General features: G+C 38.7%; 3 protein-coding genes across 3 annotated transcripts in view; 2 read left to right on the top strand and 1 right to left on the bottom strand.

Annotated features, from left to right (window-relative positions):
* Positions 1–1,013: 1,013 nt before the first annotated feature.
* The window catches only part of LOC108366236 (putative uncharacterized protein DDB_G0294196), a gene marked incomplete at its 5' end in the record, with an annotated part of 22,807 nt that continues 6,865 nt past the window's right edge, over positions 1,014–16,955 (top strand). Inside the window, one exon of the mRNA XM_017620566.1 lies at positions 1,014–1,185. Within this exon, the coding sequence (XP_017476055.1) occupies positions 1,014–1,185 (172 nt within the window). The remainder of the gene's footprint in view (positions 1,186–16,955) is intronic.
* Positions 10,321–12,761, top strand: Nepl15 (Neprilysin-like 15). Its single transcript, XM_017620564.1, has 2 exons — positions 10,321–11,575; positions 11,643–12,761. The coding sequence occupies exons 1-2, from the start codon at positions 10,464–10,466 to the stop codon at positions 12,586–12,588; spliced, it is 2,058 nt and encodes a 685-aa protein (XP_017476053.1). The 5' UTR covers positions 10,321–10,463; the 3' UTR covers positions 12,589–12,761.
* Positions 15,020–16,949, bottom strand: LOC108366235 (uncharacterized). Its single transcript, XM_017620565.1, has 2 exons — positions 15,491–16,949; positions 15,020–15,362 (listed from the first exon to the last, which is right to left on the bottom strand). The coding sequence occupies exons 1-2, from the start codon at positions 16,377–16,379 to the stop codon at positions 15,295–15,297; spliced, it is 957 nt and encodes a 318-aa protein (XP_017476054.1). The 5' UTR covers positions 16,380–16,949; the 3' UTR covers positions 15,020–15,294.

Raw genomic sequence — 16,955 nt, 5'->3', positions numbered from 1 at the left:
GGTGATTTTTTTGAGATTAGGATTTTCATGCATTAGTATTTGACAGATCACGTGGGATTTCAGACATGGTGTCAAAGAGAAAGATGCTCAGTATGCTTTGAAATTTCATCATGAATAGACTTACTAACGAGCAACGCTTGCAAATCATTGAATTTTATTACCAAAATCAGTGTTCGGTTCGAAATGTGTTTCGATGTGTGCGATGAGGCTCATTTCTGGTTGAATGGCTTCGTAAATAAGCAAAATTGCCGCATTTGGAGTGAAGAGCAACCAGAAGCCGTTCAAGAACTGCCCATGCATCCCGAAAAATGCACTGTTTGGTGTGGTTTGTACGCTGGTGGAATCATTGGACCGTATTTTTTCAAAGATGCTGTTGGACGCAACGTTACGGTGAATGGCGATCGCTATCGTTCGATGCTAACAAACTTTTTGTTGCCAAAAATGGAAGAACTGAACTTGGTTGACATGTGGTTTCAACAAGATGGCGCTACATGCCACACAGCTCGCGATTCTATGGCCATTTTGAGGGAAAACTTCGGAGAACAATTCATCTCAAGAAATGGACCGGTAAGTTGGCCACCAAGATCATGCGATTTGACGCCTTTAGACTATTTTTTGTGGGGCTACGTCAAGTCTAAAGTCTACAGAAATAAGCCAGCAACTATTCCAGCTTTGGAAGACAACATTTCCGAAGAAATTCGGGCTATTCCGGCCGAAATGCTCGAAAAAGTTGCCCAAAATTGGACTTTCCGAATGGACCACCTAAGACGCAGCCGCGGTCAACATTTAAATGAAATTATCTTCAAAAAGTAAATGTCATGGACCAATCTAACGTTTCAAATAAAGAACCGATGAGATTTTGCAAATTTTATGCGTTTTTTTTAAAAAAAAAGTTATCAAGCTCTTAAAAAATCACCCGTTATATGTACTTAAAAACAAATCTAGCTTGCATCTATAGTACTAACTAACTAAATATGTATTTAAAATATCGTTTACTCTTTCTTTCAATCTAGGTTATTCGTCCACCTGGTTGGCAATGTTGTAACGGACATGTGTTATGCAACAACTGCCGCAGCCGTTCGCTCAAATGTCCGGTGTGTCGTGTGCCATTGGGACCCAGAGGACGCTGCCTGCTCGCGGATAAATTATTCACCGTGTTAGCTGAGAGTTTTCCCTGTGATGGCGGTGAGTAGATATGTAGGTAGCATATTTAGTAGAAACCACAAAAACAACTCAACCCACAGCTTTTGGTTTTAGTAGAGATTTTGAAGCTGCTTATTTTTTTCTCATTTCTTTGCATCAAAATAGCATAAAAAAGAATTTTCCTAAAAAGTTATAGTCTTTTATTTTACACTCATTAGTTTGAAGAAATGCTAAAGTTACATACATATGTATATATAATATAAACTTCACTGCACTTAAAGTGATTAAGGGTAGAGAAAAGTACGGAACGGAAAAAACTTTTGCAGCAGTTCGCAATAAAGAAAAAAAAAAGATTAGTAAAAAAAAATATAAAAATACCTACTTATTATAATAAAATTTTACCATGGCAATAATCTATGTACGTACGCAAAAAAAGATAACAAAGTTCTAGAGGAAAGTATATTAAGATCGCCAAAGAAAATCAACTTCAGCTTGTCGCCACTAATGACCTCTCCAGCGCCCAATTACAGCCATCCTACAGCTTTATATGCAGACAACTTTTGCAACAATCATTAGAATGTGCTTATTAATTTCCGTTTAGTCGCCGTTGCCACTGACAGCGCGCTTGAGCTTATACTTTTGTCATCCGTGTCTTCGGCACGGCATCTTTCACGCCGTCAGCTCCATCCAAGCCTCATCCAAGACGCTCTCTACTATCCATTTCTATCTTTTACGCTGTTGGGGGTCATAAGTTTCATTTAACGTTTTGCAGATTTTTTTTTATTTATTTATAGTACATATATATTAGGGTGGTCCTTAAACATAGGTAGAAAATTTTCTAAGCCTCAACCCCTACGTCGCAAAGTGGTTCGGACCATTTTTTGGAAAAAATAGAAGGAGCGGTCCTGGGCCATTGAAATTTTGTTTGTGACTAGAAAGAAATATTCCAGAAATGGTTGACAACCCCTTAGGGGATCTTTGCCCCCTGTCCGACACGCCTTAACCGTCTCCAATGGCGATCAAAATTTATATGTGATATCTATGACAGTGGTGTTACCGATTGAAGCGGTGAGACAGAAAAAATCGTTCCTGTGATTTTTAAGGACCACCCTAAATACTTACATACATACATACGTTTTTTTCTCGCACTTCAACTTGTTGGCGCTTCCTCAACTTTTCTTGAATGACGTTCAAATTTGCGTTAAGATTTAGCTGATGTTTACAACCATTAATGATGTCAAATAGACCTTTGGGCGGCAGCGTCGATTGCGTAAAAGTAGAAGAGCAAAAAACAAAAGTTCGTAAAAATTACTTAGGAACTACAAGAATATCATAAACTAAAACGTAGTGCTTTTAACAGAGGAGGGTTTAGACAGTTGGCTAAGAATATTTTTTATATAAAAAAATATTTGGTTGTTATGGCTACAAATTATTAAATACGCTCTGCGCCTTTTATTTAATAAATACCTGCGTACATTAGGGTGTCGCAGAACACAACGAAGACTAGTGGTGTTCATATACCCGTAATAAGAAGTATATAATCAAACAACTCTGCCAAGTACTGAGTCTTGTACTTCGTCTGCACGATTGAGAAAAATAGAGGTTGCGCTCATCACGGTACCGCTACTCCTCTCTCAGTGAATTTGACAGAATCGTTGTTTGTATGACGTCACACTTGTGCAACTTGTTTACGTTTTCCTTGCAACATTTTTCTACTTCTTCCATTCTTGCTCACGTTTTGGCATTTCTCTCTCGCAATTGCACCAGTGTGACGTCACACAAAAGTTATTCTCAAAAATCCTCTCTGATGGACGCAATCTTGTATTCTATCATTCTTGCTTCGTCTGTACAAGTACACTTCCTTCCAGCTACTTATAAGCATGCAGCGGGTTAGTTTGCATTGTAGCGTTCTTGGTTCTTCGTGAACGACTATTTTCTAAAGCAGGAACAATAATTTTACAAAGAAGAAACCGTCTTTCTCCACTAATTGTTTTCATATTTATTAGACGTGTTTTATTTAACCATCACAAGCTAATAGCTAAATCTTGATCAAATGAAACCAAACTAGCTTATTTCCCGTGGTGGCCTAATTTAGAATTAGGAATCAACAATTCTGTACGCCCAAGTATGATAGACATTATATAATGTTTATAAATGAATTATATTTTTACAAATCGTATAGTTTGAGTCATAGATATGTTTTTGAGAAAAAAATACACCGTAGTAATTTGAAAATTTCAAAATTACATTTCTCGACTGGAAAATACGATATTTTGATATAAAACAAAATGGCTTTGAAACCAAATGTAATTGCCTTTCATGGAGCCACAATTACTCCTTGACCTTAAAGAAATTGGTCAAAAATAGTGTTCTTCGAAAAAAAACATGCAAAACCAACGGATATACATGGTTTTCAAATTTTTTTTTTTGGAAATTCATGAACGTTACCTCAAATTATGGTTATTTGTGATAAAAACTGAGATACGTGTTTTTTTTATTTAAAAAAAAAAAGTTTTCTTAGAGGTCGCGCTGGTCGGTTTTTTATAAAAACGCTGATGTTCTAAATTTTTTTATTGACATGTTAAAATGCAGCTAAAAATTTGTTTTTTACATATACTTACTCTGGTGTTATTGGGGAACATTCCTTTAATTACATACCTGTCTTGGGCAGTTAGAATGGGTCTAGTGCCCGAAAATATGCTCTCGAAAAGAGACTAGTAAATTTAAAACGTTGATACTGAACGATTTACGCATTGTCATTGGTTGGAACTTGTTACCAGGGGGTTTGTGGGGTTGCTAATTAGGGATCTGAAGTCAGTTTTTCGAAATAACAGCCATAGGCTTTATTTCCCAAAAGAGGGAAATAAAGCTCATGGGCGTTATTTACGTTTCGAAGTGGAAATAGCGCCCAACAATAAAAGGCAATAAAGCCCGCGGGCTTTATTTCCATTGCGAAAGACCAATAATGGCCTCGGGCTTTATTTCCCAAGGAAAGTGAAATAACGCCCGCTTGATTTATTTAACAAAAAAGGAAATAAAACACGCGAGTAGTATTTTCTCTTGCTTTATTGCTGATAAGCGAATTATTTGGAATTAAAAGTAAATTTTAGCTCTTTTTTTAGCCTTCAATGCGATGCGCATATTTGGTTTCAGCATCTTAGGTTTTTCAGTGGTGCCGCGCAAACGCGGACGGCTGCGGCCAACAGGCTCGCTTCCCGATGTAGTCAGATTTTTCGAGAATTCTTGGGTTGTTGAAGGAGTACAGGATTCGTTCATGCGCGTTTGTATGTTCGTTCTTCTTCACAGTCTAAGTTCCCTCAGCCTCAGGGCATTCAGTGAAGCACTTTCCTAAAGAGATTAATCGGTCGCAATGAATGGCATCTACATTCAATGCTTCCGTTGACGATATACCGAAAAATACTTAAAACTTTTGGCGTTCACCTCACTTTAATACTTCTTTAAACTCACATTTCTGGAAAGTTACAAGTATAAAGAAAAAAAAACACGCGAGCATCATTAGGTAATGTGCAGGTCATGGTAAAAGCTTTCGGCAGAATTCCTTTAGTTCTTTCGCCCATCATTTTTACTAAACAAAGTGACCTATTATTAAACGACTGGCCTTTTTATAGATGTCATACCCGCTTTATTACACTTCCAAGAATTTTACTTTTTCCCTCTCACCGTTTTCCGGCTTTTAGACAACGAAATTAGCTCGCGCTACATACTACCAGCTCATATCTCTCTTTCTCTCCCTGTTTTCACGTACTATTTATTTGTGTTAAATTTCCGCCATGGCGCGCATTCTTCCACCTTTTCATCGCTACACAACATTGGTCTAAGTATTAAGCTTTGTTTTATTTTTCTTTTCTTTCGTCCTTAGAATAATTATGTTACATAAATTGCTAAAGTTTTTCCATATCGTTGCTGTTATTGTAAAAGTAATCGCCGCATCCGTACTGGCCTGCTGCCTTCATCGGTGCGCTGTTGCTTGCGTTGATTTTTTTATGTTAATGTTAATGTACAGGCTGTTGTATTGTTATTGTAATTTCTTATGGTAGTTATTCTTTAAGTAGTTATGGTGGTTATTATTATTATGCTTGTTGTTGTGCTCATGTTGCGCGCGCTGCTCTGTGATTATGTAAGTATGTATGTAAGTAACGTACGTATAGTCGTACGTTCGTACGTATAGTCGTAAACTTTCCGCGCATTTGTGATTTTCAATCTGCGCGCTTTCATAAGCTTAAACGCTCCTCCAGCCATCACATCCGGTCGCATCATCGCTCCTACTCCAGCGCCCTATGTTAAGATTAAGTGAAGTTGTACGCTTTATGTAACAACTTCCGTTGTTGGTGTTAGTGTTGTGTACACTCCCCCTTATCGTAGCCTATATTTGTTCCTCGTCGGCGCTGTGAAGTTTTAGTAATCATCATCCGTAGTAGCATTGTATTAGTTTATATTTTGTTTTTATTCTTTTTCGCTTATTGTAATTCGTATTTGCTACGCTTACATTCACGCTCACACACACCCACACACAAAGTATACTTCCCTGTTGGGAAACGACTAGTTAGTACTGCACTGGTTGGTTGGTAATAGCGGCGCCTGAGCACATGCACAGGACTGAACTAGTGCTGATAGCACCATTTTGACATGCTTTCCGTGGCATCCTTGATTTTATCTGCTTTCATGATTCGTCGGTTTCGTGAAACCATTTTGATTTTTCGACCTAGCTAGTTAGGTTAGAAATGGTGCATTTGGAGGTCTGCCTGAAATTTTTGATGAAAAAACTCTCGAGTGTATCATGCCTTATTCGGCCAATACTGGGCGCCCGCAACGGTTGGACCATTTCCTTACTCTTCTCAAGATTACCCACTTAGGCCCATTTTAGCTGCATATTCGCCAATGGGCCAAAATCCCATTATCGTGGCTGTTAACTTGACCTTATATTTCCTGTACCCCTTTAGAAGTTTTTCTGTCTTTAATTTTCATAATGCGGTCATATGTTCATCGCAGTTTTGCAGGGTTTTGAACGTTGCTCCAACGTATATCAGCCATACGTGCGAATTGCAAATGCAGTTCCCTTTTGATTAATCCGCGTGGACAGTTTATTGTCTCTGCTTCGGATTCATAAAGAGATGCTCTGACCTTAGTCATCTCATCAGTCCTCTCACTTCCGTGTATGCTTCTGTGCACGGAAACACAGATGAGTGAGATGTCTATTAACTCGGCCGTCAAGCTTAACTTCTTCTTCTTTTTATTTGGCGCTGTAACCGCCTAAGCGATTTTGGCCGAGTTCAACAAAGCACACCAGTCGTTTCTCTTCTGTGCCAACTGACGCCAATTGGAAATGTATGTATGTATTACAGCAGCGGGGAAAGGACACAACCCTTTGGAACCAACTGACTAATTTTCTTCGGGTTGCTGGTTTTGTATCTAAAAATTACTGATGAATGTCGAGCACTCGATAGTTCGGCGACCACCGTTTGAGTCCCTGTGGTAGAGAGGAATTCTCAATGTCTTATAGTAGCGTGGCTTGACTGACGGTATCAAAGGCATTTGACAGATCCTACGCTGCTAGGACTATTCGCTCGCAGGGGTGGTTTCGGTTTGGGTCACGTGTTATCTAACTGTCTATGGTGTTAAGTGCTGTTGTTGTACTGTGCACTTTACGGAATCCATTCTGATGCCTCGCTGAGGTCAGACGGTTCATAAAGTGCGGGATTAGTAAGGCCTCAAATGACTTATCTACCGGGTAGCCGATAAGACCCTGCACTGTTGGCCACTTCTTCCAGATGTTCCGAACTATGGGAGTAGCCATGGACCGATTGAAGACCTTGACGAGATAATCTGCTATCGTCGAGACCGATGGCTTTGGAGGCTTTCGCCCACTCGACGACTACCCGAACCTCACCGCTGGTGAAAGCAAGATGCGCAATGGCTGTTGGCGACTGGTTTGTTTTTGACGATACAAATCTGTACGGAACTAGAAATTTGGTTCCGGCTTTCCCTGCAAGGTATGTACAAGCTTTCGCCTGTAAAGTAGTGGAAGCATCCAACAGAATGTGGCAAGTAGTCAGCCAGCAGGCGAAAACTTTTTTATGATGTGCACTAACGAGGCCAAGGGACACTTTCAACTATAATAAAGTTAAAATTGTGTAAACATTGACTGTGAAAGCATATTGTTGTAATCTTTGAAAGTATCCATTACAACAACAAGAAAACAAGCAACAACAAAGGCGAGAAAAACATAATCGTCAGTACATGAGTGAGCAAGGCGAAGAATGCAATGTACATACATACATACATACATAGATTTGTACTATCAAAGTTTTATAACGGGTATTAGCAAAGAGTTGTTTTCTTTGCTTGCAAACTTACATACTTACATGCTTTACAACATGTAAACACACTTACATTTATACCCATGCACAGATATGCTATAAATACTGTACTTCATGGTATAATAGTTCACTCATCTCTCAAATGAGGTTTTAAGTAAAATGGATTAATGTGAAAGGGTTAAAACAGTTTTGTTATAAGTTCATTTAGCTAGTTATGCCTTAAAAAATTTAGCTGGGAAAACTGGGAAAAACGAGCAGGAATGATAAAATTAAGTAGTTTTATACTATTGATTGATTTTTTATGGAATTAATGGATTCAAATATTTTTTTTTAAGAACTCGATCATTTCCGAGCACAAAACTTTACCATATGTAATAATTGAAAGCTTTTATATTGTGCCTACTTTTAGAGGTTTAACGCGGGTGCTATACATATATACATGGTTACATCCAAAGACAATTAGTCGCCATGCGAAATCGTAAGATAAGACATCATTTGATTAACTAAGCGCCGAATTTGAAAAAGGCTTTGACAGAGACAAGACTTTATCATCGCGGAACATGGGTTCCGGATTCCATTAGCTGTGTTCTCCAGAGATGACAAACCTAAATCAATAGTTTTTGTATGAAATTTGATATTAGAGCTTCTCAGCAAGGCCAGTTGGAGTACTTCCTCAATAAAGGGACATACATATACAACCTGCGGTATGCAAATGACTCCAAAACTCCTCAGACATCTGCGGACCAAGGCTCTAGGTGCCCATAGGAGCATAACCAAGTATCTTTCAGGTGTAGGTATATGCTATTAGTCTGCGTGCAGAGATTAACCCACATAGAAATTACCGTAGTGAGAAAATCCTTGTAATGAGTGATAGTCAAGCTGCACTCAAGGTCCTCACATCATTTGAGGTTAAATCCTTCTGGGTGCTGGAGTGCATTGATAAGCTTAACGCCTGACGGAGCACAATGTTATCCAACTAATTTGGGAACCATCTAGCTAGAACGACGGCCGCCTCGTTTCTTATAGAGCCTTCCTTGCAATCGGATCCAGCAAGTCAATAAAGCAAGTGCTCAGGAAGTAGAGAAACAAACTCAGAGAACAATACTGTCGTAACACCGTAGGTAGATCTACGCCAGGATAAATGCCTAAAGGTTACCTGCTAAGCTAGGGATCTGGTCGAACGACCTATGTCGCTGATGCGATTCGATAGAGGAGACACTATTACATCTGCTTTGCGAGGGCCAGGCGGTTCTCAGAACACAGGAAAGATAGCTAGGCCAACTCTAGCCAAGTGTTGAATTCATACAATCACTAACCCCTGGAGCTCTCTTCAAATTTCTGGGGAAGTCTATGTTTGGATATGGTACTGTGAATAATTGAGCGCACAATGTATCTCTTGGTCGCTGTGCATACCTACTCATCAATCTGTTTATCCATTTATGCATCTCTGCTTGAAATTTGGGGGGCATGGTGCCCATTTGCAGCGAGGTTTTGAAATTGAGCTCAAATTTACCAGCATCGGTTTTAATATTTTTAAATTTTGATACGCCTGTGTGCCAATCCTCCTCATTAGGTTTAAAATATACGTTTTGTGGTAGATTACTTTTGTGAGTCCTTGTCTTCGGAGTCACTCTACAAACCACGCAACTCATCTGCGTAATGGTTTTTGACTAGTATTTAGTATTTTAAAGACGTTCATAATTAAATAGACAAAGTAAATGCTGCCTGTTTTAAATAATTTCTACGCCTTTCGTCCAAAGGAAATCTGTAAATGTTTGTCTAATTAAGCAAAGTCGTTATAATTTGTTTGTTTTGTATCAATGAATTTTCTCATTAGCAAAGTAATTAAATTGACCTTGATGTGGCTATTTTACTATGTTAAAGGGCTGACTGAAGAAAATATCAAATATTTACTTTACTATAATTTCAAATAATAATGAATTTCTACAAAGAAATATTGCGACGACGTCGGTCACTGTAATTAAATTAGGCCATACAGCGGCGCTTCATTTCTTAAATGATGTAAATGTGTACATTTGTATGTGTGTAGTACTTTAAATATGTGTATACGTATGTCCATATATTGCACTGTGAGCAATTACAAAAAAAAAAACATTAACTCTGACAAATTTAGCTGATGAGTAAAACTCTGAGGCAGAAAAGCTTGCCGGCCAGCAGTGCAAAGTGTGAGCATTAATTATGTGCTGGCTGTAGGGTGATTGACTCCCGGTTTTAAACGGGTTTTTTTCGGATATCTGTAGGCTATTTTTTGAAATCTTAATTTTTCGAATATCGATGAAACCGTTTTTTTTTCAATCGAATAAAACTTCTTTTTAGAATAGAATCAGAAAAAATGCAATAAAGTATTGAAAAAAAGTTAAAACTGATTTTTGTTTGTTTTATTGTTAATCTAAAAAAAGTTGTAATTACTTTGTTTTGCTCTTTTCTAAATGAAAGCTGTCATTACTATCAATAGTTTTATTGTACCTTTTGGGTATGACTTCAAACCAAAATAAGCATTTTCATGTATGAACACTATGTAAAATAAAACCCGTTTATCCGGTTTTTTCTTAATCGCAAAATCGGAAACCGGATATTTTTTCAATTTGCAGTCAAATACTTTTCGAATAACTCGCAAACCGGTTTTGGAAAAAATGCGAATAGTCAAACAACCTAGCTGGCTGCTGATGAGTAGCGCGTGCTTATCGTTTAAAATGTCTTCAATTAATTAAAAAAGATTAACTCAATTAACGCTGAAAGCGAAAAACTGTGCTCGGCAAGATGTGAGATGAGAAAATTGATAAATATTGCCTGTGCAGGCGGTGCAGATGACTGCGACAGGCTGTTTAGTCTTACTAAACAAAACGGCGAGTGCGGTTCGTAGAAACGGTAAACAGCAAACGAAATCAATATAATTCATTGAGGCAAAATATATATATATCTACATATAATTTCCTAATCGCCTAAGGACAGCGGCGAAAAATGAGCGCGCTTTCTCATATTCGAGCACTAATAACGGCACTTGTGCTCCTGGCATGCCTTTCGGCATCGCAGCAACATGCACTTGCGCAAAACTATAGCAGCGGCATCTTGCGTATAGCCAAGGCCGCGCAGATGCGTGCCTACATCGACCCGGATAGGGATTACTGTGCGGACTTTTATGAGTTTGCTTGCGGCAGATGGCGCAGACTACAGCCCACCTCCGCAGTCAAACAAAAGACCGCATATCTGGATCAACTGCAGGATCTGTACGTCCGCAAGAGTGCCGATATGCTGCAAAGCGGGCGCGAGTTGGACAACTCAGCCGATCGCAAACTAACACAATTTTTCGAGTCCTGTCGCAATGAAGTGGCCGTACAGAAGTTGGGCGTAGAACCAATTTTAAAGGAGGTTGACTTTCGTGGTGGTTGGCCAGCGATTATGTCAAACAGTTGGTATGAGTACGAGTATGACTGGTTGAAGGTAGTTGCTGAGTTGCGTCGTCGCTTGGGTGTGGACATACTGATTGGCTTGGAGGTGGTGCCAGACTTCGGTGAGGAGGATATGAACCGGCTGAGAGTGGGAGCGCCAAAGCTGACACTGGGCGGAAAGCCATTGTACTTGGACGATAGTTATGATGACGAGCGTGACGATTACAAAGATAATATAGCCGAAAAATTGCATACAAACTTCCCGAATATGGGCGAACGTTGGGCCGAGGAAGTTGCGCAGCAAGTGCTCGATATTGAAAGGCATTTAGCCAAGGGACTGCCAGACAATCAAATGTTGACGCTGCTGCAGAGAACGCGTCAACGCTTCGTGAGTGAACTGAAAACCGCTTATGGCAGATATGTCGATCTTAATCGCTATCTAACGATTGTGCTAAACCAGACTATTTACTCAAAGGTCTACGAGGCACCTGAAGAGTACCTGTCTAACCTGGTTGAGGTGATAAGGGATACGCCTAAATTACACATAGCCAACTACACAATGTGGCGCGTGCTAGAGCATCTAGATTTTGGTGGTGAAATCAATGTGGCCGACAACGATAACTGGTGTGTGCGCAAGATTATATCTTTCTTCCCAGTGCAGCTGCAGAGCATGTTCAATCGCAACTACAACAGCGTAACGCTAGTCAATGAGCTNCTTCCCAGTGCAGCTGCAGAGCATGTTCAATCGCAACTACAACAGCGTAACGCTAGTCAATGAGCTACAATCCACTTGGGCTGATATCAAACGCACTTTTCACGATGATCTCACGTCAACGCAATTTGAATGGCTTTCCGAGAGCTCACGCCGAAACGCCATACAGAAGTTGGAGAAGATACGTCTACAATTGATATCGCACCAGGACGTGGAGCTCGCAGATGAGTTGCGCGACTTAAATATACACCAAGGTCAGTACTACAGCAATTTGATTAACACGCTTGAATGGCAGACAAAACATAACCTGCAAACACTGTTCGCCAAGCCACAGTCAGTGCAACCGGAAGTGAGTTTGCCAAACTACAACCCGTCCAATAACAACATCGAGATACCCATAACCTTCCTGCAGTCACGTTTCTTCTGGGATCCTGAGTACCCGCACGCATTGCGCTATGCCACACTTGGCTTCCTGTTGGCACACGAAATGTTGCGCGGCTTCAATCTAGCCGGACGGCGTTACGATCAGGAGGGATACCAGCGCTCCTGGTTGGATGCGCCATTAGCGCAGGCGTACGATAAACGCGCCACTTGCTTCTATGCAAATTACTACAAAGAATTCTATCATCGCGATCACTATGTTGTTTTGTATAAAAAACCCGAGGCGGAGAGTGTTTTGGATAGTGGTGCTTTGGCTATTGCACAACGCGCCTATCAACGGTGGTGGGAGAACGTGGCCGATCGGGAGGATGTGTTGAGCAAAGAAACGCTGCCGTTGCTGAACCGTACGCCACAACAATTGTTCTTCATTGGCTATGCGCAGTTGTGGTGTGTGGACTACCATGAATCGGTGAAGCAGTTCGATGGTACACCGGAGTCGATACGTGTGAACACTGCCTTAGCTAATCTCGGTGAATTCGCGCGTGAGCTAAAGTGCGAGTTGGGCAGCAAAATGCATCCGGCAAAGAAGTGTGTATTGTTCTAAATGGAAATAATAATAATTACGAGAAAAAAGAAATTAACACGAAATATATGTAACTTTACTTATCAAACAATTAGCTGAGTAATGCGAAAAGTAATAAACAAAAACTAATTCAAATTTATTTCTTTTTTTTTAATTATAAAATAAACTTTACACAGTTAATTTAAAAATATGAAATGCTTTTCCAACGATTTAGATTTTCATGAATGTATTCATTTTCAATTATTCCTTCTTTTTTATAACAGTTTTGAAACTGAAATAAATACACAACAATAAAAACCTTTTTCTAGCTCGTTTTAATGGGAATTGCTCATCTGGTGATAATAGCCTCAATGATTATTTTTTGTCATTTTTTTTTTTGTCTGTTGTTCATTGAGAACTACGATTCTTGAACCGAAAACAATCAACTGATAACGCCGTGCCAATCTGTGGCTCTGTTGTTCATACATTTCAGAAACAAATATACAGTTGCGTTCTACAAAACTGTTTCATTTCTTTAAGCTCTCAGACTTAGAATGCCAAGTTCAAACGATTTTGGCTCACAGCTTTTTAAAGCGAGTGCTTCTCGTCTAGAAATATTTATTAACCCTTTCGGGATCTAATCTTATCATTAAAAATATACACGAAGAAATGAGAAGTCGTTAAAAGACTGGCCTTTTTTTAAACAGGGATAAGGAACAAATATTTTCTACATTTCCCCAAAATTGTTTCCCCACATTTTTCCCACGCAAAATGTTTTTTTTTTCTGTGTGTATAACTTTTTTTTTAAGATTCCTTGGTAAAATATAATTGTAAAAGTACTAATTTTTCTTAAAAATTCCTTTTTATTTAATTTTTGCAGCAAGTGTATATTGTTTTTAAAATTTTTATTCTGAAAATGCGATTTTTCTAGAAACTATTTTTTCTATCACTTTTGGTAAAAATATGTTTTTTGTAAGATTTCTTTCTAAAAATATTTTTTAAAAATTACAGATAAAAATAAAAAACTTGAGTTTTAAAAATCTTATTAATTAATTATTTAATAACAATGGGACATTTCTAATAAGCATTTTGTTTCTAAATTTTTTTTTTCTATCCCTACCTTTTTTCTGTAATTTTTTTTTTTTAGGTTTGAGGTAATTTTTATTTTTTGGATTATATATTTATTTCTAAAATGTTGTAATAAAAAGAGCTAGTTAAATAAAAGAAGGCACATTATAAAAAAAAACAGAAAACTTTATAATTTACACGCTACGTCTTTTCCCAGGAATTTTTTTTTTATTTGTTTGTACATTTTTTCTACTTTTGGTAAAAATATTTTTTTATTTAAAGATTTCTTCCTACAAAATATTTTTTTTAAAGTATAGTTTTTTCTTAAAAGTTAGTTTTTTAATTGTACTCTCAAATGTATATTTTATCTTTAAGCTATTTTCTAAAAGTTGGATTTTTCTAAAAACTAATTTTTTTTCGATCAGTAACTTTTTTTCTAAAAGCACGTCTTTTATAATATTATAAATATTTATTTCTAAAATTTTATAATAAAAATAGCTAGTTAAATATACAGGAGGCACGTTATAAAAAACATAAAATGATTCACACAGTTTTCTTATGAGTGGAAAAACTTTATGGGAAGATTGTTCCCTTGGTCGTGAAAGTGTTAATTTTAAAGTAAGTGAACTAAAAACAATAAATAACTATATACATATATATTTTCTTATCAATCCATATGGGGGCCATTACGAGCGGCCTTTGAGATAAGACCAAGTAAAACAAGTAAGAAAGTCTAAGTTCGGGCGGAGCCGAACATTAAATACCCGGCGCAAGTATTAAATATATGTTTTCCACCTTTCCGAAAGCTGCCGCTACATGATAAGCCGGGGTGTATAAATTTTAAGTAAATTAGCGTCCTTAAATTTCGAAATATTGAAATTTCAAGCATTTCTGAAATTTACCGGTTATATGAAAAACGGCCGTAATTTTAGTCCGATTTCAACAATTTTCAACGGTTTGCTTTTGTGTGGCAAGCACAATAACCGTACCGAGTTTGGTACAAATTGGTAGAACGGTTACCGAGACACATATATGTGATCATAAGTGGGCGGTGCCACGCCCATTTTCCAAAATTTTGTCACAAACATATTTCCTTGTTAAGAATTGTTGCACCCATTAATTTTGAAAAAATTAGCTTTAATATTTACTGATTTATCGAGGATTTCGTATTTTTCTAAATTACCGTTATATGGATTTGGAATATTCCAAGAAGAAATATCGATTTCAGGGTCTGGCTGATAGGCAATGTGCCGCGTAATGCAGAACGTCAGCGGAAGTTCGAATTCGCATTGCTGCGATTTTATATTAGTGGAAGTTTTGTATCTAATGTTTGTTGACGACTTACCGATGCCTTGGATTTCAATGTTTTGTTTACCCTTCGGTAACGACAGTCTTTGTGCGAATTCCTCAGTAATAAAATTCACCTGAGAACAGGAATCTAGCAGGGCTTTGCCTAGTCTGTAATCACCTGACGAATCACGAACTAAAATCATGGCAGTTGCTAGAATAACATTGTCAGACGACGAATTGTGCATGTGTGTGTGCACTGCGGCTTCGCGTGATGGTGGAGGATTTGTTGTCTGTTGGGCTGATGTGGACCCGCGGTGGAGTAAGCTGTGGTGCTGCTTTGAGCAAACCTTACATCTGTGGGTTGATGGGCATTGAGCCATTTGATGTCCTTTAGACAGGCAATTGATGCAAAGTCCCATTTTCTTCGCTTGGTCGAATCGCTGGGTGATGTTGTAAGACTTAAAACGATCGCAATTAGAAATTTTATGGTTTGTGCTTGAGCAAACAGAGCACGGCGTATTGGAGCAGGTAAATGAATATCCCTTTGGCTGATTCCTTACCTTACTTAATGCAGCTTTGCTGTTACCTGGAATAACTGCTGATCCTGTGTGGCTAGCTTCCATCGACTCCAAATATTGGCAATGCCTTTCCAGCACCTTCACACAGTCGCCCCACGTCGGCAGCGTCTTAAAATCCAAAGATTCTTTCCACTTTTTATTGGTTTGTTCATCCGATTTCTGAAGCACCAAATAAATGAGCATGGCTTGGGAAATTTGCATTTCATTACCCAACGAGAGAAGTGAACCGTAAATGGCAGAAGTCTTGTCGATAAGACTTCTCAATTGTAGTGCGTTTGGTTTCGAAACCGCTGGTAACTCGAATAAAGAAGAGATATTTTCCAAAAAAATTAAAGTTTTATTGTCGTACCTTTCTTTCAGCCGTTCCAATGCTTTAGGGTAATTTTCATTGGTCACCTGGAATGCATCGACGGTTTCTAAAGCTTGACCTTGAAGCGAGTTTCGCAAATGATTAAATTTCTCGATGTTTGAAAGACTAAATTCTTTATCAATTATCTGTTTAAAGGATGTAATAAAATTCTGATACTCAGAATACTTGCCGCTAAACGTTGGGAGTTTGAGCTTTGGTAATTTAGTGCTGTGCTGCACAATGCAGCTTGTTTCCGGAAGCGAAATATTATGATCCTCCACTAGCTGTGCTTGAATCGTTAATTTTGTAGTGACGTACAATTCCTCAAGGTCCGCGCGTCCTCCATCGTCGGGATCCAATTTTTCTATATCCGTCTGAATGGACAGTACCTGTTTAAAGTAAGATTCAAAAATGCCCAAACGACATTTATATTCGGCAGCTGAGAGAGTTTTACCTCCTGGACGTAAACTAGCATCCACAATGTTCTTGATGCGCGTGATGTTTTTCTTAGTATTTGCGCGCTGTTGCTTTAATTCGTCCAAAGACATTGTTAAAGGCAGTAAAATTTCAGGCGGCAAAAATTAAAACGCAAATGGCAATTTGTGGCTGTTATTGAGGGATTACTTACGTGTAGTCGCGAAAGGGAAATGTTTTGCGACAGTGGCAATGGCAAGCTAGAAAAAAGGGTGGTCAAACCCAAGGTGCATACATACATACGTGTGTGGCGATATGTGCGCCTTTTGGTGCAGTGCAACCAACGAATCAAAGTAATGATAGCGAGGGTGATGATGACTGGAAGGCGGCAGTGTTCGAGAGCGATGTGTGTGCTGAGCTGGAGCGACGGCCGTAAGCGATGGTAAGCGAGCGAAGAGGTAGCAGAAACGACGACTATTCAAATGCGGCTGACGACATGAATCTATCAGTGTCAATGATAGTTCTTGTATCCAGCGGCCAAGTAGCTTGGAGATAATGACGTTTCCGTGAGTGAGATTGATGGTGGCTAGCAGCACGTCCAACGATGGCGATGAGGGGTCTAACGCTGACCACCAGATGTAAATGATACGAAGCGTGTACTTACAAGTTATATAATATGTAGTGCCAGCCCCACGTTGGGCGCCAAAAAA

This window comes from Rhagoletis zephyria, unplaced genomic scaffold (genome assembly GCF_001687245.7).
Source record: "Rhagoletis zephyria isolate East Lansing unplaced genomic scaffold, Rhagoletis_zephyria_1.1 Rzeph_scaffold_02195, whole genome shotgun sequence".
Lineage (NCBI taxonomy): Eukaryota > Metazoa > Arthropoda > Insecta > Diptera > Tephritidae > Rhagoletis > Rhagoletis zephyria.
The sequence above is the reverse complement of the archived record's forward strand: the minus strand, read 5'-3'. Positions and strand labels throughout refer to the sequence as shown.